The sequence below is a fragment of the Anser cygnoides genome, chromosome 1 (genome assembly GCF_040182565.1).
Source record: "Anser cygnoides isolate HZ-2024a breed goose chromosome 1, Taihu_goose_T2T_genome, whole genome shotgun sequence".
NCBI classification, from domain to species: Eukaryota; Metazoa; Chordata; class Aves; order Anseriformes; family Anatidae; genus Anser; species Anser cygnoides.
The window spans coordinates 124,670,681-124,698,391 of NC_089873.1; the positions used below are offsets into that span (position 1 = coordinate 124,670,681).

General features: G+C 37.2%; 1 protein-coding gene across 5 annotated transcripts in view; it reads right to left on the minus strand.

The window, feature by feature from the left end:
* IL1RAPL1 (interleukin 1 receptor accessory protein like 1) overlaps positions 1–27,711 on the minus strand; it is a 764,863-nt gene that overhangs the window by 269,125 nt on the left and 468,027 nt on the right. For all 5 annotated transcript variants that reach the window (XM_013192689.3, XM_066980474.1, XM_066980465.1 and 2 more), the window contains exons 4-5: positions 7,187–7,373; positions 4,946–5,099 (exon numbers count right to left, since the gene is read on the minus strand). In XM_013192689.3, coding sequence (XP_013048143.3) covers positions 4,946–5,099; positions 7,187–7,373 — 341 coding nt within the window. The remainder of the gene's footprint in view (positions 1–4,945; positions 5,100–7,186; positions 7,374–27,711) is intronic.

A 27,711-nucleotide genomic window follows, 5' to 3' on the forward strand; every position in this document is an offset into this window, starting at 1 on the left:
TCCAAACAATATGAAAATCAAAGAAAAAAAAAGATTTATCTTAATAAAAGACTGAAAGATGCATCCATATTATAAGAAAAAATCATATTTTGGAATGGAATTTAAATATTTACTTGGTAAGGAACGGGTAAGTAACATTTGAAGATTTTGTGTGTGATTTACAAATGTTCGTACAATGTTTTAGCCGTTAACAAGTTTTGTTTTGTTTTGTTTTTCTTTTTAATAAATCTAAAAAGTGAGCACAAAATATGGTTGTTACTTTAAAGGTGTACCAAAAATGAGATTCAATGCATATAGCTTAAACTAAGAAAACATAATTTGTTTTCTCATTCTATAAAAGGAGGGAAAATCTTCACTTTCCATGGCTTAGTGATTTTCAGTTGTTAGAGTTAGATGAGATGTATATAATCTATAAAGTTGGCCTTTTTCAAAATGTGTGAATTTCCTTCCTTCCTTCTTCCCCCAGTTTTAATTCTGAATCAGAATATGAGCTGTTCAATATTACACTATATACAGAGGTATAAAATGTGTGAAACATTAACATAGCAAGCATATGTAACACCATATTGAATGTTATGTGCCTATATAATTATATCCATAGTTTAATAGTCTGCAGTAGCAGCAACAATTTCTGTATAGAAGACACCAAGACTGCCAAAGTGCTGGAAAATGAAGGTGATCTTGAAGTCAGCTATCTTCACAATGTCATCCAAAGAGAAAGAGAGATGAGGAAGGAAGGCTGCTGACATGTCCCACCGATGTCATAGCTGGCTCACCCTGTGTGTGCCTTAAATCATCCAGGAGCTGCCCTTAATTTACCACATCACAGTTCCTTATACATATGGCCCTGTTCTTCCACCAAATTCTTGTGAAGGTTTTCTAACTTCTACCTTAATTCTTATGTGTAATAACACAAAGACAATTTTTTAAGTTCTCTTATAAGTTTTATAAATTTATAAGAAAACTTTTTCTATCCTTTTTGATATTGTCTGAACACATCCTATCTTCTCTTCATCAGTGAGATTTATATTATTGTTCCTTTTTTATTAAGATATCAACCCACTCCTGTCTTAAAAATCACCAGGATGTCAAGGTTAGTCTGAATATCTGTGTACCTTCAACATATTTACTGGGTACATTCCACATATATTTGTATGGCACCTCAGTATTAAGTCTGCCGTTGTATTTTAAGGTAGATCTATGGTGTCTATGAATTTAAACTCTGAGATTCAAACTTGTTTGTATTTGAAATTAAGAACAGATATTATTTACATAAAGTAGTACAAGAAGTCTGTGAGAGAAAGACTGAGCATCATTCCTATCCCACAAAAGGAGGAAAGAAAGACTTAACAGGTTTTTGTTTATTTGATTGATTGATTGAAGTTATATAACATCTAAATTATCATCTGCAAAAAAGACTGTTTGCAACAAAAAATTTTGAGACATTTGTCCAAATAACTTCCTGAGTCCAAACTTAGTTTGTTATCTGCAGGAAAGTTTTCAGTATAAATGGTTCATAGGTAAGATATCCACTGAAATAATATTTTTCAAAATCATCATTTTAACCTTCTTTTTTTTTATTATTCCAATTTGAATTTTGGAGACCAAAGAAAGATGAAAAATTTAGGTGTTTGGAGAATATGCCTATGATTGTGTAACAATAGCCTCCCGATATTCTGTTTCTCCTTGCCTCTTCTAAGTAAAAGGAAGGATAAGATATGCTGCTTTAATTCAGTTCTACACTCCACTGAACATACTTAATCCTGTTGTGTCACCAACCAGATACCTATTATTTCTTAGCAAAACAGTAAACCATTTGATTTCGTACTAGGCAAGAGTAACAATGCACAAAGGTGGATCTTCAGTTACTGTAGAAAAATACAAATGTTTACATATATAAAATATCTGGCTCATGGATTTCTTGCATCAAAAGTGTTTTTAGTTTGTTCATTTGTTTCCATTTCTAGAGGAAAGATGATATACTCTTGGAAAGAAATGTAGAAAGTCTAAGTTCCAATCTTAAACATGTGGAAACATAGCACATAGGAAAACAAACAAACAAACAAAAAAGTATTTTTTAATGATGGCTGTGTGAAGTTGGTGGCAGGGAAAACCCTGATAAGGTAATGCTAATGAATACAGAGACTTATTTTTCATGAGTCCCATTTTGATAAACACATCACAAGCTCCATTATGTTAAGGATTTTTGAAAGCATGAGACAAATTGGTAATTCTCAAAACTACTTGCTTACTCATACTTTTGTATTTCTTTTATTGTAACTCACTAATATGTTTGGCAGAGAAATTTCAAATGTCTCTGAAATATTTTCTCACTTTTTGTGGATCTGATCCTTAATGATTAAATTTGTTCTTAGCAATAGTTCACACAAATGTCATCATTTATCAATACTGCCTGGAGGCATGTCAGAAACTGTTGGAAGGATACATAGTTTCTTAGTTTTAATTAATTACATTTTCATTAATACAATAAAGAAGTCAACCAGCAATTTAATTTTCTGCCATTAATTTGACATTTGCAAAATTTATTTCTCATTTTCTGAATTAAAGCTTAATTTCTTTGTCAAAACAAGCAATCTGTCTCCTCCACCCCCACCCACAACCTATTTATTCTATATACTCCTAAATGTATTTCCAGGACAAAACAAATTGTTTTTCAGCACAAAGTATAAGGCTGGCTTGTAAAGCTCAAATCTCTTCCTATAAAGCATTGATAAAAAGTCTTATCAAGATGTCACTAGTTTTTGTATAAAATTAGTAGTACTATGGGGAGATCTGTTTGCTCTGATTAGTCCCAGAATAATATAAAGATGGTTTGAAGAATTACAGTACTATCCAAGCAGTTTATTGCTTTGGAGGTTGTCTTTACATCTGCCAGTGTTTGCAGAGGTGGAAGTTATGTAATTCCCTCCTTATGCATTCATTCATTTTTAACACATGGAAATCAACCAAGCCTCTTTCTGTCTCTGTCTAGTTAAACACTGAACTACCAACACCACAAGTGATGAATTACATTTTTGAAACCTTTGCTACAAATAGCAACATGCATCTGGTTGCAATGCTTTTTTTCTTTCTCTGCTCTCTGAGTCTACTTGAAATACTATTTCAGAGTGGAGCACCACCCACAGGGACAGAAGGGATCACCTGAAGAATTGGCGAACTCTCTTTGAGTCTATACATCATATATTGCAAACGGTAATTGACAATCTCCTGGTATAAATCAAATTATTGAGGACTGTATCTCTGCCTTATATGCATGAGAATCAATCAGGATATGTTTATTGGGAGCTTAATCATTAGACAATAATTGCCTGTCTGTACCGACTAAACAAATCAATTCCAAACAAAAGAAAAAATATGAAGATATCCTTGATATTGAACTTAAATAAATATAATTGATTGCCTGAATTCTCTCAAAACAACATAAACAGTATGATTTCCACACTGAAGAAGAAAATCACAAACCATAGAAACCATTTTCTTCTGCTAGAAGAAAATTACAAACCATAATTCATTTTAATTTCTGATAATGTGGAGTAAATGGGATACATCAAAGTAGAAAGCAAGCTTTTCACCATAAAAGGAAACAGTTAAGTCAATCTAATGCACAACATAAGTGTGGTTTCTAATTGTCATCATGCAAAATATCTGTATATTAGATACTAAAAAGAAACAAACAAAAAAGCCCACAAAACTCCTTCTCTAAGATTTGCTTATTGTTTTATTTGATATTTTGAGAGAGCTTACATACAAGAGCTTATATACACAAACATTGGTGTGAACCACGCAAATCTAGTTCACCTTAGTTTTCCCAGGGAAGTACTGCTTCTGCCTTCTTTTTCTGTATATTCAATATATTGTTGAACTGCACTGTGTTACATAGATTGTGTTGTATTCCTGCCTTCCAATGTCATCCTATAATTCTAGAGGTTAATCCTCTGCCTTAGGTAAACATACAGCTATATTCTTTAAAAGCTTGTTAAACAGATGTTAGAGGTCTGGTCAAGAACTGAAAAGCTAATGGACTGTTCTTCATACTGTTCTTCAGCTGTGAACCTTACTATTACAACATACATTTTGTTTTATCTATGAGGAATTTTATGTATTGATACGGTAGCTTTAAATGCAGATTATATTAAATTCATCTTCAATTGCTGGTTGCTAAATTATATTTTATGTATGTTATGTAATTAATCTGTGGAACTTGATACTTCAAAATATCTTTAAAGCCCCAAATAAATGGATTAAAAAAATAATTAGAGTAATGGAAAATAGGTTAATTGGTTATGACTGCACACAACAATTGAGATCAAGAAATTCTTGAAAAATGAAATTACAGAAAGGGCAGCAGAGAATAACAGAGAAAGAATGCTATCATCCTTCATTTATGCACTGTTTGAACGCTAACTCTTACATATATATATTACCTTGTTGCACAGATCTTTCCAGGCTATTGGTTTACAGTTACAGCTCATCTCATGTCCCAGGGCAATCAGACCTACTGCTATTGGGTTATAGTTATAGCTATTCTCATGTCCCAAGACATTTAACAACAACAACAAACAAAAATTAAACACAATTTTCTTTTTTTCTTTTTTTTTTTTTTATAATTCATGCTTGCTGAAGTTATCTGTTCCTTGACCACATTTCCCATTCAAAAACATGACCTATCCAGAAGCTTTTGCAGTAGACCAAAACTCAGACTTAATCAAAATACTACACATACTATTGTGAAGCATTCAGGACAACCGTGATGTATTGACCATTCATGCCCAGACACAGCAAGGTTTTGTGCAAGAATGGTTTATGTAGATAACTACATAATGACTTGAATATTCACAACTCAAATCACATAATCACAGAATGGTTGTTTAATCACAAAATTATTTTTTCCTACATATAATAGATAATAAGAGCCTGTGATTACCTGTAACTGTTAATTCCGTAGTTCTTCTGACAACAAAGATTCCATATTTTACCTCACAAGTGTAATTTCCAATGTCATCCTCTCTAACTTCACGAATGACAAGAGTGTCCTTTTTAAACACAATACTTGATCTCCATGTCTTTGACTTGCATTCCTGTTTAAAGATAACATAACACTTCAGTGACTATATTCTTACACTTAAATTGAACCACAGATGACAATGCTACTCAAAGCCAAGAAGGCTAGACAAGAGCTAAGGACAGTTTTGAACTTTAGGTATATTAAAAATCTCAAAATCCAGTTCAGTTAAGTGTTGATTAAAAAGAAAAAAAAGACCATAGAATTTTATAAACTGATATAATATTTGCTATCTGTTAAGAAAAAAAAAAACAAAACAAAACAAAAAAACACCTGATTTCTTTGGTGTTTTTTGTTTGTTTGTTTTTTGGTTTGGTTTGGTTCGGTTTTAACATTTGTTGAGGGATTTCTACTTCATTTAATTACTTGTCATTACACTCATGTCTTTGATAACATGACTGTTATATTACAAGTAGATAGAGGTTGCATGGGATAATTTGTTTATTTATTTTAAACAAAATTACAATTAAAAAAGTAGGGAAACAGGAGAAGATGGGAATAAGGAGAAATGATGTTAGATAACTTTTTCTGTGCATATCTTAGAATCAAAGTTCTCTGAACTCTTAGTAATAAGTAAGTTACATAACTGAAAAAAAAAGATTCAGAATTTCAAATATTTCAAAATATTGTCATCTGTGCATTAATAGAGGCATTTTTTGCATGCAAGGTTTTTTTACTCCTTGGAATGATTATTTTCACCTGAGTAACTTTGGTGATATTTGAAATAACTTCTTTGTTGTTTTTCGTTTGCTTGTTTGTTTGTTTGTTTTCCCCTAGGTCTTTGCATGTCTAAGCAGTATATTTGTAAGTTATTAGAAAAAAGGGTTGATGTTTTTCATAAGACATTATCTTTTAATTTACTGTCACGAAGTATTTTACTTGATTTTCCTAGCATAATCGTTGTCTATGCATTATGGGCTTGGTTTTTAATGTTAAAATATTAGAGGTTGTTTGAGCTTGTTCAGACAACTGCTGTCAACCACTCCTTAAAAGCTAATATTTTGAGATGTTTTTTAGTACCCAGACATAGTTTTAAATCTGATAAATCTTCTGGTACGTATTTTATACACACAAAATAAGAGATGAATATAAGCAAATAATTACCTCTCATCTTAGATATGTTAAGTGAGTTACTTCAGCCAGAATCCTTCTAGACCATATATTATTATATTATTATTATTATTATTATTTTTTTTTTAGATACCATAGTCTGGTGTATTATATTAAAATTTATAAGTTATCAGGTAAATTACTGGACTTAAAAAAAAAAAAATTAGAATGTATACCAGCACATAGTTATGCTAGGATGTTCCTCTATACACAGATATTTGTACAATACTCAGAATCTAATTTTCAGATTTATTGAACTGTTTGGGGGGTTAAAATTGTACGTACTATATCACTGAGGTATTAAGTACTTCCTGCAAATGATAAGAAACCCAGAAATCAAGCTGCTGTTCAGAGAGATTCTTATAAGATGCCCACAGGCAGCACTATTTCCTGGTATTTGACCCTTAGGTAAAGATACAGTATTGAAATAAAACTATTGATAAAAACTATGAAATCACCTATAGTTGCAAGTAAAACCAAAATATATCAAGACCAACTGTTTAGAAGGGATTTGTTGTTATTATTGTTGAATTTTATGCTGCAAAATTAAGCCATTCATTCAGATAATTGTATGCGTAGTTATTCTAGTCATATTTTTCCAAGTAGTTGTTATGTCTGAGTTTCCAGAGACACAATCTTCAGTCTGATATGGCACAAGCAGTTGCTATATATGCAGCTCTCGTGGCTTTATCTTAACATATTAAATCAACCTGGACTGGTAGCACTTTTCTTTTTTAGCTCATTTGTTAGCAGAAAGCTGTTATTTGTGATATCCATAAACGGATATTAAGAAAACACCAGCTCTAAAATTTACCAAAGGAAGTAATTGAATTGCTCTCGGTCAGTTAGTTCTTTCTTTTCTATCCTCAAATCTGTTGTCGGTTCTTAACAGATTATAAAACAATCCAAGCTTCATATCATATTCTGATCATGAAAAAAATCAGAACATTACATAATAGCTTGTTGAAGGTGAAAACTTACTGGGTTGCTTACCTTATACCATAGAATCTCTGGCTCCCTAAATGGAAATAAAAAATCCTCTACTTCAGGGCATGAGATTTCCTTGCTTTTGCTAAGTTCAGCTTTTTCAAAATATTTCATCTTTGAATTGTAGCAGAGTCCAGTGTCATTTTCACCCACCGTCAGAGAAATGGACACTTTCATACAGTAAGTTGAGTTTCTGTAATGCAATAAAAATAGAAATAAAAGTCTAAAATGAAAAAGAAAAAGGTCAATGTACATGCTATATTTTAAGTAATAATTTTCATCCCAAGCAAGAGATAGAAAATCAAACATTTTATTTGTATGTATTCTGCAGTGGTTCATGATAATTTTACTGCTTTCTCAGCCACTAACTACAATATTTAGAATGTGTTAGCCTTATTCTGTTACTGAAGGATTCTCTCTCCATTTTATCAAACTCCTTCTAACTTTACTGTCCTTACTGTATATTTGAGGACAAAATGCACAATAAAATTTACAAGTATTTACCAGTGATTCTAGATAACCAACCTGCTGACAGAAACCATTACAAGAGTTTCCAAGGGTGAACAGATCATGCCATAGACACCACAGCATGAGATGCCTGCTCATCAGACTTGAACATGCTTCGAAGTGGAAGTGGTAACTTTTTTGCAGCTTTTAATTAAAATGAGTCTTATGAACCTTCCAGTTACAGAATAAAAGGTGTTTTAAGCTTACAGACTGCTGACTTGTTTAACCTTAGCCTCCATTCCCCATACTCCCAAGCCGAAACATTACTTCTGCATTACCTACAACCTTCATTAGTTTGGGCTCTTTTCTGAAACTTATAACTTCCTCTGCTTCTGATATGCCAGACAGCTGGAGACTAGGAAACATTGTCTTGCTTCCCACATTTCACTATCCACTATAATTAGTGTCATAGACAAAAGTACTTGGAAGGATTTTTTTTTATATATATTTTTTTTTGTCATTTTAGATTCCAGGTGGGCTGCAAGTGTATGTATAAAGTTGAACACTCTCTAGGAACCCACTGTGACAATACAAGATTTCTCTCCTACTGTTTTGTAAATGCGTTTGACCCCTGATCTGCTGAAAGAGGATCCTGCAGAGAACACTGAGAAAACATTCCTTTTCTTATTTCCATTCTCAGACTCTATGAGCTGATTGCTGATTTAGAACAGTCTTGTTTGCATCAAAAATGGCAAGAAGTCAAAGATGGTTACATTTTCTCACTGTCTTTAGATTTCTTAATATCTGTTTCTTAATATCCTGTTTCTTAATGTCTGTTTCTTTTTGAGACGAAGTGACAGAAATGCTTAAAAACAGAGAATAAGTAAATTCATTTAAACAAAACAAACAAACAAACAAAAACTTCTACAGTCCAATTTTATAGAGAAAACATAAACATAAAAAGAAAGAAAGATAGAAGTAATTAACAAATTGGAGAATATTATTAGAAATATAAATTCTGGAACTGAATGACCCTTAACTAACTAATTCATAGACATATAAGGAAAACGGTCACAAAATTACTTCCTTATAATGAAGCTATAAGTTACTGTTCCATTCAAGAAACCATCTCTATAAATCAAATAAAGTTTAAGCTTTATGCAAAATAAAAAATGCATCCATTGATTATGGATCACTTTTGCTGCTTTTAACCTGCTCATGATTCAGTCTCCAGTCTTACCTGTCCATGTAATTCAAAATCATTTGACATTTCAATGAACACATGTTCAGTACTATACATTATATAATTCCTCCACAAAGCTACTCCAAGGAGTACTTACTTATCTGTGGCTTGAGAACATTATAGAAAATCACCTAAGTAATTTTTTTTCTTTCCCAAATTGGTAATATTCTCTTTCTGTGTTCTTGAAAGACTTGGAATATACCCTTGGAAATATGGAGAAGGTCTAAACAATCCATCTGTCTCTTAGGGTCAAGAGAGGAGTACACTATTGGATAACAGAAAGTAAATACGGGGAGGTATTGGCTATCTAATTTTCACATTTAAATATTGTTTTAAATATTATCACAAATAAATATTATCTCATTATTTTAAAATTCCTAGAAGGAGTTTGGGAAAGCAACCAAACAGGGAAATTTTTAACTGTAATCCCATTCCTCTGAAGAACCAAGCTAAGGATTTTATTTGTTTATTTATTTTTCTTTCCTTTAATATTCAGAGGAAAATGGCCAAAAATTTTGGTTTCTGTTTTGGTCTACTAAGAATTCTTTTCTGCAGTAATGGTGATGTGAAATGCCAGAGCCAGCATTCCTTCTGAGGCACATTCAAGTTTCCATTGCAACAGGTTATCCTTTACCAGATGCAAGTTAGGCTTCTGGGTCTGCAAGGATCCAAAAAGCCCAATTTGTATTCTAGAGATGTCTCAGATTGTTTAAAATCATTGTTTGAAGAGGATCCTCCAAACCCTTGCTAGGCAGTCAGCATGCTAGGATGGCCTACTACTACACATGCCTGTGTAGTAGTGCCAACAGTATTGGAAATAAACATGGTAAGTTAGCAATCTGTGTGCAGTTGCAGGGCTACAGGCTTGCTGGGATCACAGAGATGTGATGGGATGACACCATATGACTGGAGTGTTGCAATGGAGAGATAAAGGTCTTTAGGAAGAACAGGCTGGGAAGATGAGAGGGAGTTTCCCTTTATCTGAGAGAGCAGCTGGAGAGCACTGAGTTTATGGGTCAGGATTAAAGAGAAGACAGGAGGTAAGGGTGGCATTATAGCAGTTATCTGCTTACGGGTCACCTGACCTACAGACAGATAGGAGCAGCCTCACATTTGCCTGCCTACATCTTCATGAAGGACTTCAACCAGTCTGATATCTGGTGACGGGACAACACAGCAGCACCTAAGCAGTCCAGGTGGTTCCTGGAGTGCATTGACAATAATTTCCTCCCCCAAGTGATGGAGAAGCCAAAGAAGAGTGGTGCTCTGATGAACATTGGGATTGGACCAGATGACCTCCAGAGGTCCTTTCCAACTTCAACTATTCTTTGATTTTGCGATCCTGTGAAGATATTTTTATTTAATGACCAGAAAATGTGTATGTCTGTGATTTGAGTCATGTGTGTATCAGAATGAGTCCAGAGGAGGGCCATGAAGATAATAAAAGTGATGGAGCACCTCTCCTATGAAGACAGGTAACTCCAACTGAGAGAGTTGTGATTATTCCGCCTGGTGAAGGCTTTGGGAGACCTTACAGCAGCCTTCCAGTATCTAAAGTGGCTCTTTGAGAAAGCAGGAGAGGGACTCTTTATCAGGATGTGAAGTGATAGAACAAGGAGTAAACTAAACTCCTTGGTTTTAAACTAAAAAAAAAAAAAAGAAAAAAAAAGTAGATTTGGACCTGGGAGTATTGGTTGATAGTTGGCTGAATATGAGCCAGCAGTGTGCTCAGGTGGCCAAGAAAGCCAACAGCATCCTGGCTTGCATAAGAAGCAGTGTGGCCAGCAGGGCTAGGGAAGTGATTGTCCCCCTTTACTCGGCTCTGGTGAGGCCACACCTCGAGTACTGTGTTCAGTTTTGGGCCCCTCGCTACAAGAAGGACATGGAGGTGCTTGAGAGAGTCCAGAGAAGGGCAACGAAGCTGGTGAGGGGTCTAGAGAACAAGTCTTACGAGGAGCAGCTGAGGGAGCTGGGGTTGTTCATCCTGGAGAAGAGGAGGCTCAGGGGAGACCTTATCGCACTCTACAGGTACCTTAAAGGAGGCTGTAGCGAGGTGGGGGTTGTGTCTATTCTCCCACGTGCCTGGTGACAGGACAAGGGGGAACGGGCTAAAGTTGCGCCAGGGGAGGTTTAGGTTGGATGTTAGGAAGAACTTCTTTACTGAAAGGGTTGTTAGGCATTGGAATAGGCTGCCCAGGGAGGTGGTTGAGTCACCATCCCTGGAGGTCTTTAAAAGATGTTTAGATGTAGCCCTTAGTGATATGGTTTAGTGGAGGACTTGTTAGAGTTAGATCAGAGGTTGGACTAGATGATCTTGGAGGTCTTTTCCAACCTAGATGATTCTGTGATTCTGTGATACATTAGATATAAGGAAGAAATTCTTTACACCGATGGTGGTGAGGCACAGGAACAGGTTGCTCAAGAGAACTTGTGGATGCCCCATCCTTGTAAGCATTTAAGGTCAGGTTGAATGGAGTTTTGAGTTACCTGGTCTAGTGGAAAGTTTCTCTGCCCATGGCAGGGGTTTAGAATTAGATAATCTTTAAGGTCCCTTCCAACCCAAACCTTTCTATGATCCTATGATCCTATTATTCTATCTGCATCCTGCATACAGAAGCACAAATTGAGTGGACTTTTAAGGTAATTATGTAGTAAGCTGTTGGTATAAGATACTGAAATGTTTTGGGTGGATACTTTTTCAGCTAAGTTTCCTAACAGAATTTTCTGTAAAAAGCCCAAAGTATCGTCAAAGGAATCAAACACTCTGGATGCCCCTAGGTGACACAAACTTTCTTACTGAGGCTTTAAATGCTAACTGCACTGTCTGTCTGACTCATCTGGTACTCTGTGTCAGAAACCAAGACTACTGGGATGAAACAAAACTCAAAAATAGTGATATAAAAGGCAGAGCAACACAAAAAATGTGAACAAAGGAAAACAAGCTAATGTGTTCATAGCACAGAAAAAGTGTGAGAAAAAATTTGAACAGTCCCCAGGCAGGAATTAAGACAGAACGAGAAGGTGAGTTTGCTGATTATATCTGGATCATAATGGATACAGTGGATACGGAGCCTCTCAGCTATCAGAAACTGCAGCACACAGCAGAACCCTCTGGCAAACATGCGTACTTCAGAGGGTTAAAAATGTTAGTGTGTTAGAGCTAAGGAAATTTTCCATATGCCTCTTACTGGAGGCACTGTATCAAACTAGCAAGCAAACAAAAAATCTTACATCATGAGATTAAGGAAATTTTATAACCCAATGGAAGCTTTTTACATTCACTATTAAGAACAAATGCAACTTTCTTTCAATCTTCGGTGTGGTCCAAACTCTACACCTTTCGCATTACACAAGTAGACTTCAAAACAGTACCAGTCTAAAAACTCTAAATAAGTTTTTACGTTTTTACTTAGGTAAAATTCAGGCAGTGAAAATTACAATAATACAAGTTATGAATACATCACAAATGGCTTACTGGAACTGTATATATTTCCTCATGAAGTCATTTTCACCCTAACTTGTCATTTATACATTATTGGTCTATAAACATTAAAGTAAAAACTATATAGCAATATACTATTAAATCAGTAGTAAATATAATGATTCTATTACAGGTCTTTTGTTTTTGTAGCCATTCAACATCCTAATAATTGTACAGCTCAGTAGCAGCAATGCTGTGATTGAACCTTGTAATAACAATAGGACACTTAAGTTTATAAAAGGCTTAATTCTCCATGACTTCTACTATATTCCAGAAGTAGTTGCTCTAATGCCCAGCTTCCACAGTTTCTCCGAATCAGTGATTTACCCTTTTATTATCTGTGAATATGTGAAAGCATATGGAGTGCTGAATAACAACGATCCATTTAAACAAGAGCAGAAGCCCTCTGCTTTTCACTTGTCTGCTTGAAATGGCATTTACCTCACCAGTTCATTTCACCCTAATGTTAGTTGTTTTGAAATTGTTGTAGGTGAACATTTATATAGGATATCTGTCATAAGGGTTACCTCAGTATTCAGACCTGTAACAGAGGGAGTGTGAGAGAGTGGAAAGTGGAAAAACTCTACACAGAATATATTCTAAAAGAACATGGTTAAATTTGTGCAAGAGGAGAGAATGAAATACAGAAATGTAAAAATAAAAAATAGAAAAATGTACAGATGAGAAAAGAGGAGGTCTTCATGGAAAGAAAAATGTAGACATGAGATCTGTTAAGCAGTTACAAATACATAACAAAATCTCTTCCTTCTCCAGACAGTGACAAAGCAGTCCTAGCAACACCCTGATAATCCTGCTTAATTCCTGATCCAAATTGCTATTTTCTAAAATAAGATCAATGGTAATTTATATCCCTCTTAGATTCCCAATTATTGTATACAGCTATAACTTCCTTTAATTAAGTGGAACTACAACAAATTGTAACAGATGAATCTATGCAATACTTTTACAGTCAAATTCATTAGGTAGACTTTTTTTTTTCCTGAAAAACTTATTAGCAAATAACTATTTCTATTAAACAAAACTTGAAATAATTACTAACAACTAAAATTGTTATATGACTATTGCTAATTCATCATCTCAAGAAATTGCAGTGATTTTTGATATCTATAAACTTTTTTCTTAATGAAATTGATAATAAAAGTTAGGCAGTGGAGTAAAACTTGTCATTTGCCTATGTAACCCGTGCTTTAGCATTCTTATAATTACCAACAACAACAATACTAAAAAGCTTTATTCAAGTCAACATTCATACTAAAGAGCCTTCTAGCATTTTGATACCCTTTCCTTTCTCTGTTCCTGTTATCTGCTTGAATTGACATCCACTTCAGCATGCTGTTTCTTTTAGATGTGTGCTGAGAAATATACACGTGCATTTTCACTTTATTTCTTAATAGAAGAGAAGCTAGTAAAAGCAATACACAAAAAAACCTACAAATTAACTTCTGAGATATAGAAAAACATTATTGATTATTATTTTGATAATATATTAATATTCCAGGAAGATAACCAACTAAATAATAGAAATGAGTCTCACATAGATTACATATAAGATCATTGAATTAAACTGTTTGTCAAATAATAGAAAAAATAATTTGTCAAATAGAAAAAATAATGCATCCAGGTTTAATTAAACGTAGTATATAAAGGACATATACTTTTTTTGGTTTTTTTTTTTGATTGTTTTTTACCCCTTTGGCTTTGTCTTGCATTTTTGTGTTGCATGAGCCCACTGAACATAAGTGATATGATCAGCAACATTCAGTATATCACCTTCATATTTACCAGAATTTTTGACAGGATAATGAATTTTCCATGCCATTGGAAGGTACAGAATCCTACAAGACTGAATGTGGGATGCGTGTATATATATATATATATTGCTATATTTTTATAGAAACCATTTAGGGACAGCAACTTAAGTATCCTCACAAGAAAAATCAAGGAAGAAAATTATTCAGATATTTCAAATTCTATGATTTTAAACATCTCCAAGGTTTTTTTGACCCTTATATAAAATTTTCCAATTATATTTTCAGATACTTGCCTCTGTTTAATTAACTCTAAAATAGCTCTTGAAAGCAAACACTGGACAGCAATGACAGTTGCAGCAGTGTTAGCATCATTTTGAAATTAATATCTTCAAAGTCCTGCAGTCATGCAGAAGACTTTCTGTTTTTCCCGTCATTACAATAAGCAAGTTATTTGAAAAAATAAAATAAAATAAAATAAAAATAAAAATAAAATAAAATAAAATAAAATAAAATAAAATAAAATAAATAAAATAAAATAAAATAAAATAATAAAATAAAATAAAATAAAATAAAATAAAATAATAAAATAAAATAAAATAAAATAAAATAAAATAAAATAAAATAAAATAAATAAAATAAAATAAAATAAAATAAAATAAATAAAATAAAATAAAATAAAATAAAATAAAATAAAAGGAGCAAAAACTAAAAACAAACAAAAACAATAAAGAGAATTAAACACCATAAAAACACAGGCACAGAAGAGAAATTCTTAGGTAGTATTGTCAAAAAGTTTAGTTGTTTCAATAAAATATATTAATTCCATATATATATTTATATATATTTATATTTATACATATATATGTATGTTTCTGCACTTAGTCCAATGTGATATCAGTTAATCCAATAGAGAAGTGTAACTACTTATGCACAACATGAAAATATAATGGATAATTACACTAGGGGAGAAAAGGAAAGAAAATTCCTACTGTTTTACTCAATTTTGTGCATAGCTTTGTTACAACATGTTATAATATAACATAGCAAATTAAAAGCCAATATAACTGCTATATAAAAACAAACTAAAGAAAAGGTGAAGGTGACAAAAGTGCTATAAGTCTCACAGTCACAATCAATTTCAGTATTTTATCACAGTGAATACACTAGAGACTCAGCCAAGTCACTAATTTTTGAGTCTAAAAGAGAAGAAAGAGCAATTAATTTGAATGAACCTTATTTCATTATTGATACAGACAGATAATGAAGAGCATCATTACAGAATACTAGCAATTGCTAGCAACACATCACTAATAAGCTTTGTTCCAACAATTACCATTAGCTAGTTATAGCTGTAACACGTTACTAAATGTGGCTATATTTACAGCAGTAACAGCTCTATTTCATCTGAATTCAGTTAAATTCAAATGTTACAATATTAATAATAATTTTTCCGTACACGCATAGATGTATACTATCTCTAATTCTGTTTTATTTGATACATTTGTGTAGGACCATTCAATTTAAAAGAGCCTAAAACAACAATGAAAACTATCTTTACAGATTTCTGTTGTAACAATCAAGATCCTGTGGGATAGGAAGAGTCAGAAACTAAGAATCTTAATATTCAGAAAGAAATGTTTTTCTATCATGTCTAATGTCAGATTTTAGCTCTTCTCAATCAGTCTGTTTGGTTCACATGACACTTTCAGTTGTTGGCTTTTTATTTTTTTTGAATGGGGTAATAAGAAGGGATGATGAGCTAGTTACAAAAGTTCAGAAGTGTAAAAGACACTAGAACCCATTTCTACATATAAGTGAAGTTTTTCATTTACCTATTTCATTCAATACATTTTCAAGCACTGAAAACCCAAGATGTTAAATATACACATTACAACAACAGAAAACAAGAAGATGCACTGGGATTTTTCTTTACAACAGCAAATCAATTTAAATCCAATTTATCCAAACAAAATTAAATTATTGGGCAACTTTTCAGAGAGAAAAGAACAGAAGGAGGAGGAAGAGGAGACACAAGAAAAAAACAAAACAAAAAAACAGAAGAGAACACACAGGAGAATAGTTTCTCTAAATCTTAACTCTTAAAATACATTACATTTGAATGAATTGCCTAAAGAATTAGATACTTAAAGCATAATTCCTTTATAAAGTAGATGTCTAAATTGGGCCACATGGGTTACTCTTATGAAACTGCACTTTTTTCTTGGACTCAATATTAGTATAAACAGATAATTATCAGTCTCCCCTTCAGCCTCACCAAACAGAGCTCTGCTCTGAACCTATACAGTATGCTGACCCAGAGCAGCATCCCTCTTCATCCCTCTTACTTACAGAAACAGGGAGAATGGGACTCAGTTCATTGTCCACTCCGGTGCTTTACCATGCCTAACTTTCAACAGGAGGACAGAGCAGACACCTTCTCTCAATGTACATCACAGCAGAAATTTTATTTTTTACCTTTTCAATATCATTATTAGAAAAATTTCAAGCCTTGCATTAATAGAGTTTAGGTTCTTATACTGAGTTAAATTACAGTATTACCCTATTTACCAAGGTACACAAACTGAAGAGAACAAACAGAGCAAACAAGATGAAAAAAAAATAATAATAATAATCTTTATCTCTTATAAGTTTCCCTTCATCATACAAGCTGTGTTGGGAACATTACCTGATTTCCAACTCCTCCTAAAAATTGCATAAAAAAAAAAAAAAGTGTTGGAAATGTGTTTTTTCATTTGTTTGTTTGTTTTTTGTTTGGTTGGTTGTTTTTTGTTTTTGTTTTCACAATATTTTAAATTTAATTTTGTAAAGTTGGCCACTGATGTCAATACTCACTTTCTATAAATGATCCACCCCTTTCTGAGGGAAAACTTTGGTAAGCTCTATTTATTAGGTACTACATGCTTTTGTAGACACAATTCAAAACATTTTCATGACTTCTCTTAGAGTTATTCTGATGTCTGAAAACTGGAAAGAAAATAATTAATTCAAGAGAAAAGCAAAAAGTCAATATTGATAAGCTAATTCTTCTGTTCTTGCCAGTGCGTCCAAAAGCTCTCTTTGAGCCTTAAATGTTTCTCACAAACAATTTTACCACCTTTAGATAGATGTGGGGTTGTTTGGGAACATGACTGAAGCCTTGGGCCACATGGTGAAGAAGGTAGGACAGGGTACTGTACTGCAGCCAGAATTGCTACCGCTCAGGTGGCAGAGTCTGATGCCCTCGGTAGTCTGTGACTTCTGAAACATTGTTCAAGATAGCACTTTTCAAACTTCTTACACAAGTTTAAGATTAACGTTTTCCTGTTTTGTTTGTTTTTCCCAAAACTCTGGGATGGCTGGCTCTCACTCTCCCTGATTCTGTTAGCTGAAATCACAAATTGCCTTTTTCATAAACCTTCCAGAGCCAAGAGATCTGTAAGTGCTGGGGTAGTGGTTCAGGAACAGACAAAGAGAGAAGAAAAGTGGAGGGAGACAGGCAGAGGACAGCTGAAATTTTCCTCTGCGCCTTAGAAATTATCTCCCAGTTCCACACCCCTGGGGGCCAACCCAGTTTAAAAACTGTTTTTGACCTCAATTGAATTATATAAGCTCTGATTTCTTTGCTCAAGGGTCACCTCATTATACGCATGATATTATGAAATAAGCCACTGCACACAAGTCTCCAGGACTATTTGAATAACAACGCTCTGCAAGATGCTTGTTTTAATACGTTCACATTAGTCATACCAGAAAATATTGATCTGCTTTAGTGCCTGCTTCTGTACTCAGAAGACAAAACTTTCACATTTTGTCCTCATCTAACATGATTTGTACTTGCTGTCATCCCAAGTTTCTTTCTCTCCAACCCCATCAAATGAGAACATGAAAGTGCAGTCTGTGTTACAATAAACTTTTCTTTGTATTAGGGAGAGCTACTGAATGATCTGAAAAGTCTTTTATTGATGTAGTGTATAACAAAAAATGAAATACAAATTAGTCTTTAGAAAGGGAATTGAACTTTCTCATTCTTATAATATCTTAAACATTATTTTGTGAGTAAGGTAGAAAAAAACAAGCATATAAACTTTTATGTTATTGACTTTTCTATACTGTCTCTGTCCGTTTTAAAGTCTAAGTGAAACTTATGCCTTTTATGGAACTGTAATCAATTTGACATTGATTTCCACATATTAGTAAAACTTCATTTTCTTAATAAAACATGCTTGAGCAAAATTATGGCAATATTAAGAACTTTTGCTGATAATTACATTGAAGGAACAATTGTATAAAATAATCCAATTTCCCCCCCAAATATTTTATTTAAAATTAAAGTTTTCTTTCAGATAAAATTAAAAGAAAATGCCCATACTCTTACAATTCAGGGATATTTAGATATATACTCCTCTACTATGGGAATCTATGCATATATCAGTCATACAGGAATAGCAGGGATTCAGCAAATGTAAAACTAATGAGAGAAAGTATGTGAACTTAAGAGAACTTAAGAAAATTATCATATATATTATTGTTTAAATCTAATAATGCTATACCTACATGCTATACGCTGTGGGGAAATCATTTTAAAAACAGTTATTAAAATATATGGTATGTGAATTCCTTCAGGTAATAGGATGTAAAACATTAGAGTTAGTTAAAAAGTCTGGGATTTATCAAAAAGACTTTGTAATGCACAGAGTATATCTGGTTAGTACAATATAGGTCACCACTAGTCTGAATTTAATAGTATAGTTATTAACTTAATGTTATTTACAAATCTAGTGCTAAGTTAGCTACTCATTTCAGTGAGGCTTTCTGGGATCATTAGTGAAGAAATTTGGGGTGAGTGAGTCAAAAAGTGCTAAAACAGAGGCATATGTCCTGGTTTTGGCTGGAATAGAGTTAATTTTCTTCATAGTGACTGGAATGTGCCATATTTTGGATTTAGGAGAAAAATAATGATGATAACAAGCTGATCGTTTAGTTGTTGCAGAGCAGTACTTGCAATGAGCCAAGGAGTTTTCAGCTTCTCATACTGCCTTGTCACTGAGGAGGCTGAGGATACACAAGAAGCTGAGAGGGGACACAGTCGGGACAGCTGACCCAAACTGGTCAAAGGGATATTCCATACCATATGGTGTCATGTAGGACAATAAAAACTGGAAGGGTTGGCTGTGGGGGGACCACTGCTTGGGGATTGGCTGGGCGTTGGTCAGCAGGTGGTGAGCAATTGCATTGTGCATAACTTAATTTACATATGCATATATGTATAATTATTATTCTTATCATTATTATTTTCCCTTCCATTTCCACCTCATTCCACTCAGGGGAGGAAAGGAATGAATGAATGCTTGTGTTGTGCTTAGCTGCTTGCCGGGTTATACCACAACAGCATGTCAGAATGATGCTGAATGTTTTCCCTACAGTAGATCAATATATATTCCCAAAGGAGATAGAATTATGAAGAGATGTGTGAGTATCCCTTTAGCTTTCCACCAACCTCAATAAGAAAATATCACCTTAGCATGAAACCCCTCTAGGTAGACTACCTCCTCATAATTCAGGAGATTCAGCACTTGCCTTTTTTTTTTGGAAATTATGTGATCACAAAGGCAAGTAAATTTAAAACCTTACTTAGAAACATTTGCCAGAATAATAGAAATGTAGTACTATAACTTCATTTGAAAACGATGAGTTCATGGAGTTTTATTATTCTTCCCATTTGTTCCTTTTGTAGTACCATAGAATCACAGAATGGTTGAGGTTGGAAGGAACCACTGGAAGTCATCTGGTCCAATCCCACTGCTCAAGCAGAAATACCTATAACCACTTGCCCAGAACCATGTCCAGACACCTTTCGAAAATTGCCAAGGGGAGCAACTCCACCATCTTTCTGAGCAACTGTGCCAGTGCTCCTTCATTCTCAGAATAAAGTGTTTCCTGATGCTCAGATGGATCGTCTTGTGTTTCAGTTTGTACTTATTGCCTCTTGTTCTGGCACTGAGCACTACTGAAAAGAGCCTGTCTCTGTCCTGTTTGTACCCTCACTTCAGGTATATTTTTATATGTTGATTAGAATCCTCCAAGCTTTCTCTTCTCCAGGTTGAACAGTCCCAATGCTAACACCTTTCCTTATAGGAGAAATGCTCTAGTCCCTTAGTCATCTTTGTGGCCCTTCACTGTACACCCCAGTATGTCCATGTCTCTCTTGTACTGGGGAACTCAGAACTGGTTACAATACTCCAGGCATGGACTTACCAGTGGTGAAGAGATCACCTTCCTCCACATAATGACAATGCTTTGCCTAATGCAGACAAGAATACTGTTAGGCCTCATTGTGGAAGGGCACATTGAAGGCTTATGTTCAATGTGGGGTCCACCAGGAACCACAGATCCTTTTTTGCAAATCTGCATGGCTTGTTGCTCATGAAAAGTCTGTTTCCTAGTTGTTTATTTTTATTGTTGCGGTTGTTTTTCAATGGCAGGAGAGGGAGGGGGAACAGTTAAAGCAAAATACTGTTTCTAAACTAAAAAACAAACAAACAACAACAACAACAACAAGAAACGGTAGGAGAATGAATGGGTATGAAATGAAAAAAAAAAAAAAGTTTAGTCACTGAAGCCAGAGGCTCTTAAAAAGATGCCTACCATTTGGTACATGAACTAGCAGCTGTGCCTACGCAATGTTCTGCTGTCAGGAACAACTGTGTGTTACTCCATCCTGATGACTCAGAAGGTCATCAAATATTGGAATATTTGTACCACAAAATCATTCCTTTTGTGAATGCAATCCACCTTCTTTTATACTGCTAAAAACTAAAGCTTTATTGGAAACAAAGAAGATGCTGAAAGGCTTCTCTCTTGTTCCCTCTCTTTGCTTGAAGAATACAAGTACAGCCTACAATTTTCAACTGAAGCTAGGGGAAGACATATCATATAGTTTAGTCTCAAATGCTGTTAGATTCTTCTGTTCACCTGCTAAGCAGCTACATGAAGTATATCCCATGACAGTTTTTGTATTTTTCTTTCTGAATGATTAGATACTTATCTTTTGCTAACTTTGGATAAGTGTGTTCATTTCTAAATGGAGATCTCTCATGTTGCATTTTCAGTTACTCATTAAAGATAGATATGGGCAGAGATAACCAATAATATTTATTACAGATATTAGAAGAATGACACTTGCACATGAATAAGATTCCTTTGAAATTCTCTCCATAAATGTTTCCCATATCTACCCAGTTCCTCCAAGAGAAAATCTGTTGCCTTCAGATTTTCTGGAATGCTTCCTGAAAATGTGATACATATATCTGAATGTTGTTGGTGGTCTTCAAGACTGTAAGTAAGACTGTAAGTTTAGATGAGGCCCTGAGCAACCTGATCTAGTGGGTGGTGTCCCTGCCCATGGCAGGGGGGTTGGAACTAGATGATCTTTGAGGTCCCTTCCAACCCAAGCCATTCTATGATTTTATGATTCTATGATTCTATGAAGTATAAAAATAAACAACTTCACAGAGAAGAAAAAGTTATTTTAGGTAAATGTAATTTATAATAGATGTATTCCCTCATCACTCATTTATTGAAGTGCCTAGGACAACCAGAGGGGCATTAATTTTGTTGCAAGACTCTCAAAGCACAAGTGATTTGACACTGCTAAAGAATGAGTAATTTCCTTCTTCTGCAGCATCCCCAGATAAATTTATACTTGTTTTCATGATCTTCTTGATATAATTTAAACAAACAAACAAGCAAGTAGCAAACAAACAAGCAAACAAAAACAGCTGTGCACCTTTATTGCCCTCAGAAACCATTTTTCCATTGTCAGTGGCAGGCCCCAATCAGAATGTGACACATTTGAGAAGTCGGCACTGCCTTGAGTTTCAAATTCATAAAACTATCTTATTTTGTCTCATAATATTATCAGCCACCAAGGTAAATAACTCTAAGGTGAAAAATAAAAAGGCTACAGTCTTCAGCTGCACCGGTGAACACAGAGGTATGAAAATAAGGCACAGACAGGTGCCAGACACCATAATTATATATTTTCATTTCTTGTTTTCGTTTTCAAGCTTTCTGCTACCTCTCATCCTCAGAAACATGAATCATCCAGACATGAAATTCCAAAGCCATGTAAACAGTGGCAATATGAATGTATGAAAGCATTTCTGCCGAGATAGTTTTGAATAATTTTACCTAATTCAAGCTGTATGTAGCATACATAAGTTATTTTAGTTTGACAAAATAAGTTTTGCTTTGCAGATTTTAATTCATGTCTCAAATGAGAAAGATAAATGGAACAAGTCTAAATAAGTTTCAGATAATTGAAATCCACTGGCTCTTCTTTTTCACTTGGACCCTGGCCCAACCTTTATGTGTTAGTGTCTTGGTATAGTTCAACACAGATATATGAGGGACAAGTAGTAGTGAGATCACTCCTTGTGTTTATTGGTGGTCTCACAGAGAAGTCAACTTCATTTGCCATAAACACAGAATCTCTACATTGGGTTGTCTGGATACTTCCCTCCCTGGAAGGAGGAAGGATACTTCTGGATACTTGCCTCCCTGGGGCCAGGGTCAGGGATGTTGCCAGGAAGCTTCCCAACCTGGTTCGCCCCTCTGACTACTACCCTCTTTTGATAGTCCAGTCTGGCAGTGATGATATTGATGAGAGAAGCCTGAAGGCTATCAAACGGGACTTTAGGGACTTTAGGGGACTGGGACGGTTAGTGGATGGAGCGGGGGTACAGGTGGTGTTTTCAGCTATCCCTGCAGTAGCAGGGAGGGGTACCGAGAGGACACGGAAAGCCCACCTGATTAACACGTGGCTCAGAGGCTGGTGCCAACACAGAAATTTTGGTTTTTTTGACCATGGGGCGCTTTACTCGGCACCCGGCCTGATGGCCGCAGACGGGTCCCTATCTCTAAGGGGAAAACGGATCCTAGACCAGGAGCTAGCAAGGCTCATTGAGAGGGCTTTAAACTAGGAGAGAAGGGGGATGGGGCTGAAATTAGGCTTGTTGGAGCTGTGCCAGGGGGAACAATGACAAAGCCGGGGAAGAAGGCAATGGCCCAACTGAAGTGCATCTACGCTAATGCACGCAGCATGGGTAACAAACAAGAGGAGCTGGAAGCCATCGTGCAGCGGGAAGGCTATGACTTGGTTGCCATCACGGAAACGTGGTGGGACCACTCTCGTGACTGGAGTGCTGCAATGTCTGGCTATAGGCTCTTCAGAAGGGACAGGCAGCACAGAAGGGGTGGTGGTGTGGCTCTCTATATTAGAGAGTGTTTAGATGTTGAGGAACTTGAGGCTGGGAATGATAAGGCTGAGTCCCTATGGGTTAGGATCAGAGGGAAGGCCAACAAGGCAAGCATCCTGGTGGGGGTCTGTTATAGACCACCGAACCAGGATGCGGAGACGGATGAGGAGTTCTACAGGCAGCTGGCAGAAGCCGCAAAATCATCAGCACTTGTTCTCGTGGGGGACTTCAACTTCCCAGACATATCCTGGAAGCACAACACAGCCCAGAGAAAGCAGTCTAGGAGGTTTCTTGAGAGAGTGGAAGATAGCTTCCTGATGCAGCTGGTTAGAGAGCCTACCAGGGGAGGTGCCCCGCTAGACCTTCTGTTCACAAACAGTGACGGACTGGTGGGAGATGTGGTGGTCGAGAGCTGTCTTGGGCAGCGCGACCACGAAATGGTTCAGTTCTCTATTCTTGGCGAAGTCAGGAAGGGGACCAGTAAAACTGCTGTCTTGGACTTCCGGAGGGCTGACTTTGAGCTGTTCAGGACACTGGTTGGCAGAGTCCCTTGGGAGGAGGTTCTGAAGGGCAAAGGAGTACAGGAAGGCTGGGCACTCCTCAAGAAGGAAATCTTAATGGCTCAGGAGCAGTCTGTCCCCATGTGCCCAAAGACGAGCCAACGCGGAACTAGACCGGCCTGGCTGAGCAGAGAGTTGTGGCTCGAGCTTAGGAGAAAAAGGAGGGTTTATAATCTTTGGAAAAGAGGGCGGGCTACTCAAGAGAACTATAAGGATGTTGCGAGGCTGTGCAGGGACAAAATTAGAAAGGCCAAAGCTCATCTGGAGCTCAATCTGGCTACTGCCGTTAAAGATAAAAAACGTTTTTACAAATACATCAACACAAAAAGGAGGACTAAGGAGAATCTCCATCCTTTACTGGATGCGGGGGGAAACTTAGTTACAAAAGATGAGGAAAAGACTGAGGTGCTCAATGCTTTCTTTGCCTCAGTCTTTAGCGGCAATGCCGGTTGTTCTCTGGATACCTGGTACCCTGAGCTGGTGGAAGGGGATGGGGAGCAGGATGTGGCCCTCGCTATCCATGAGGAAATGGTTGGCGACCTGCTACAACACTTGGATGTACGCAAGTCGATGGGGCCGGATGGGATCCACCTGAGGGTACTGAGCGAACTGGCGGAGGAGCTGGCCAAGCCGCTTTCCATTATTTATCGGCAGTCCTGGCTATCAGGGGAGGTCCCAGTCGACTGGCGGCTAGCAAACGTGACGCCCATCTACAAGAAGGGCAGGAGGGTAGACCCGGGGAACTATAGGCCTGTTAGCTTGACCTCAGTGCCAGGGAAGCTCATGGAGCAGATTATCCTGAGTGTCATCACGCAGCACTTGCAGGGCAACCAGGCGATCAGGCCCAGTCAGCATGGGTTTATGAAAGGTAGGTTCTGCTTGACGAACCTGATCTCCTTCTATGACCGAGTGACGCGCTTGGTGGATGAGGGAAAGGCTGTGGATGTGATCTACCTTGACTTCAGTAAGGCTTTTGACACCGTTTCCCACAATATTCTCCTCAAGAAACTGGCTGCTCGTGGCTTGGACTGGCGTACGCTTTGTTGGGTTAAAAACTGGCTGGATGGCCGGGCCCAAAGAGTTGTGGTGAATGGAGCCAAATCCAGTTGGAGACCGGTTACTAGTGGACTCCCCCAGGGCTCAGTGCTGGGGCCGGTCCTCTTTAACATCTTTATCGGTGACCTGGATGAGGGGATCGAGTGCACCCTCAGTAAGTTTGCAGATGACACCAAGGTAGGTGCGTGTGTCGATCTGCTCGAGGGAAGAAAGGCTCTGCAGGAGGATCTGGATAGGCTGGACCGATGGGCTGAGGTCAACTGTATGAAGTTCAACAAGGCCAAGTGCCGCGTCCTGCATCTGGGGCGTAACAACCCCAAGCAGCGCTACAGGCTGGGAGATGAGTGGTTGGAAAGCTGCCTGGCCGAGAAGGACCTGGGAGTACTGGTTGATAGTCGGCTGAATATGAGCCAGCAGTGTGCTCAGGTGGCCAAGAAGGCCAACAGCATCCTGGCCTGTAGAAGAAGCAGTGTGGCCAGCAGGTCTAGGGAAGTGATTGTCCCCCTGTACTCGGCTCTGGTGAGGCCGCACCTCGAGTACTGTGTTCAGTTTTGGGCCCCTCGCTACAAGAAGGACATGGAGATGCTTGAGAGAGTCCAGAGAAGGGCAACGAAGCTGGTGAGGGGTCTGGAGAACAAGTCTTACGAGGAGCGGCTGAGGGAGCTGGGGTTGTTCAGCCTGGAGAAGAGGAGGCTCAGGGGAGACCTCATTGCTCTCTATAGGTACCTTAAAGGAGGCTGTAGCGAGGTGGGGGTTGTGTCTATTCTCCCACGTGCCTGGTGACAGGACGAGGGGGAACGGGCTAAAGTTGCGCCAGGGGAGGTTTAGGTTGGATGTTAGGAAGAACTTCTTTACTGAAAGGGTTGTTAGGCATTGGAATGGGCTGCCCAGGGAGGTGGTTGAGTCGCCATCCCTGGAGGTCTTTAAAAGACGTTTAGATGTAGCCCTTAGTGATATGGTTTAGTGGAGGACTTGTTAGTGTTAGGACAGAGGTTGGACTAGATGATCTTGGAGGTCTCTTCCAACCTAGACGATTCTGTGATTCCTTCTGCAGTAGGACACAGTTTCCAGCTGGGTTCGTGCTGCCAGCTTAATCATTTGCTGTTTTTCATGACCTAACTTCACTCCCAAACTCTCCACTGTCTAAATATAGGGATAGATGTATATCACAGCTTAGTTCACTTGATAAATTTTCTGTTGCTCAGAACTCTGCCATCAGTTTATATAATTTGTAGAGAATTGACTGATTATATAAACTACTCCTGAACTGAAAATTTAACCTTTATTGTCATTTATGTGCCACTGTTGCAGTTTTATAGTTTTATTTCTGCAATCTATTTCAATCACAACTTTTTTCTTCAAACTGGGAAAGAACAATGAGAACCTGGAAATTCCTGTATCGATTAAACATTTTATCACATTTCTCATAGAGAAATTCCTATCTATTTACAAGTATTTTAATATTCAAACAATTTGGGATAAATAGCTATTTTTTTGCTGATTGTTCAAAAACATGGCTTCTGCTTGCATTCTTGATGTCTTTGCTAGAGGCAGCTAAACCTGGTATCTTGGCAGAAGACAGGCTGCTGCAGCACCATGGTGCAGGTTTCTGCCAGCAAGTCAGGATGAGTATGCGTGCACAAAAGGTGAGCATACATGCACACATTGCACACACACTGTTTGCTGGGTTAAAAACTAGCTGGGTGGCCGGGCCCAGAAAGCAGTGGTGAATGGAGTGAAATCCAGCTGGTGACTGGTCACCAGTGATGTTCCCCAGGGTTTGGTGTTGGGGCCCATCCTCTTTAGTATCTTTATTGATGGTTTGGATGAGGGAATTGAGTGCACCCTCAGTAAGTTTGCATATGACACCAAGTTGGGGGGAAGTGTCGATCTGCCGAAGGCCCTGCAGAGGGAGCTGGACAGGATGGGTCGATGGGCAGAGGCCAAAGGGATGAGGTTCAACATGGCTAAGCGCTGGGTCCTGCAGTTTGGCCACAACCCCATGCAACATCTCTCCTGGGGGAGAGTGGCTCGAAAGCTGTGTAGAGGAAAAGGATCTGGGGGTGCTGATTGATACTTGCCTGAACATGAGCTGGCAGTGGCCAAGAAGGCCAACAGCATCCTGGCTTGTATCAGGAATAGTGTAGCCAGCAGGACCAGGGAGGTGATCGTCCCCTGGTATTCTACTCTGGTGAGGCTGCACCTCAAGCACTGTGTTCAGTTTTGGGCCCCTCACTACAAGACATTGAGACCCTGGAGCATGTCCAGAGAAGGGCTACAAAGCTGGTGAAGGGCCTGGAACACAAGTCCTATGAGGAGCAGCTGAGGGCACTGGGGTTGTTTAGTCTGGAGAAGAGGAGGCTCAGGGGAGACCTTATTGCGCTCTACAACTACCTGAATGGAAGCTGTGGGGAGCTGGGGGTCGGCCTCTTCTTGCAGTGATAGGACTAGAGGGAATGGCCTCAAGTTGTGCCGGGGGACGTTCAGGTTAGAAATTAGGAGATATTTTTTTCTCAGAAGGAGTAGTCAGACATTGGAAGGGGTTGTCAAGTGAGGTAGGGGTGTCACCGTCCCTGGGGGTGTTTAAGGAAAGCTTGGACTTGATGCTTAGGGGCATGGTTTAGTGGGTGACATTGGTAGTAAAAGGGTGGTTGGACCAGATGATCTTTTAGGTCTTTTCCAACCTTCATGATTCTATGATTCTATTCTATGTCC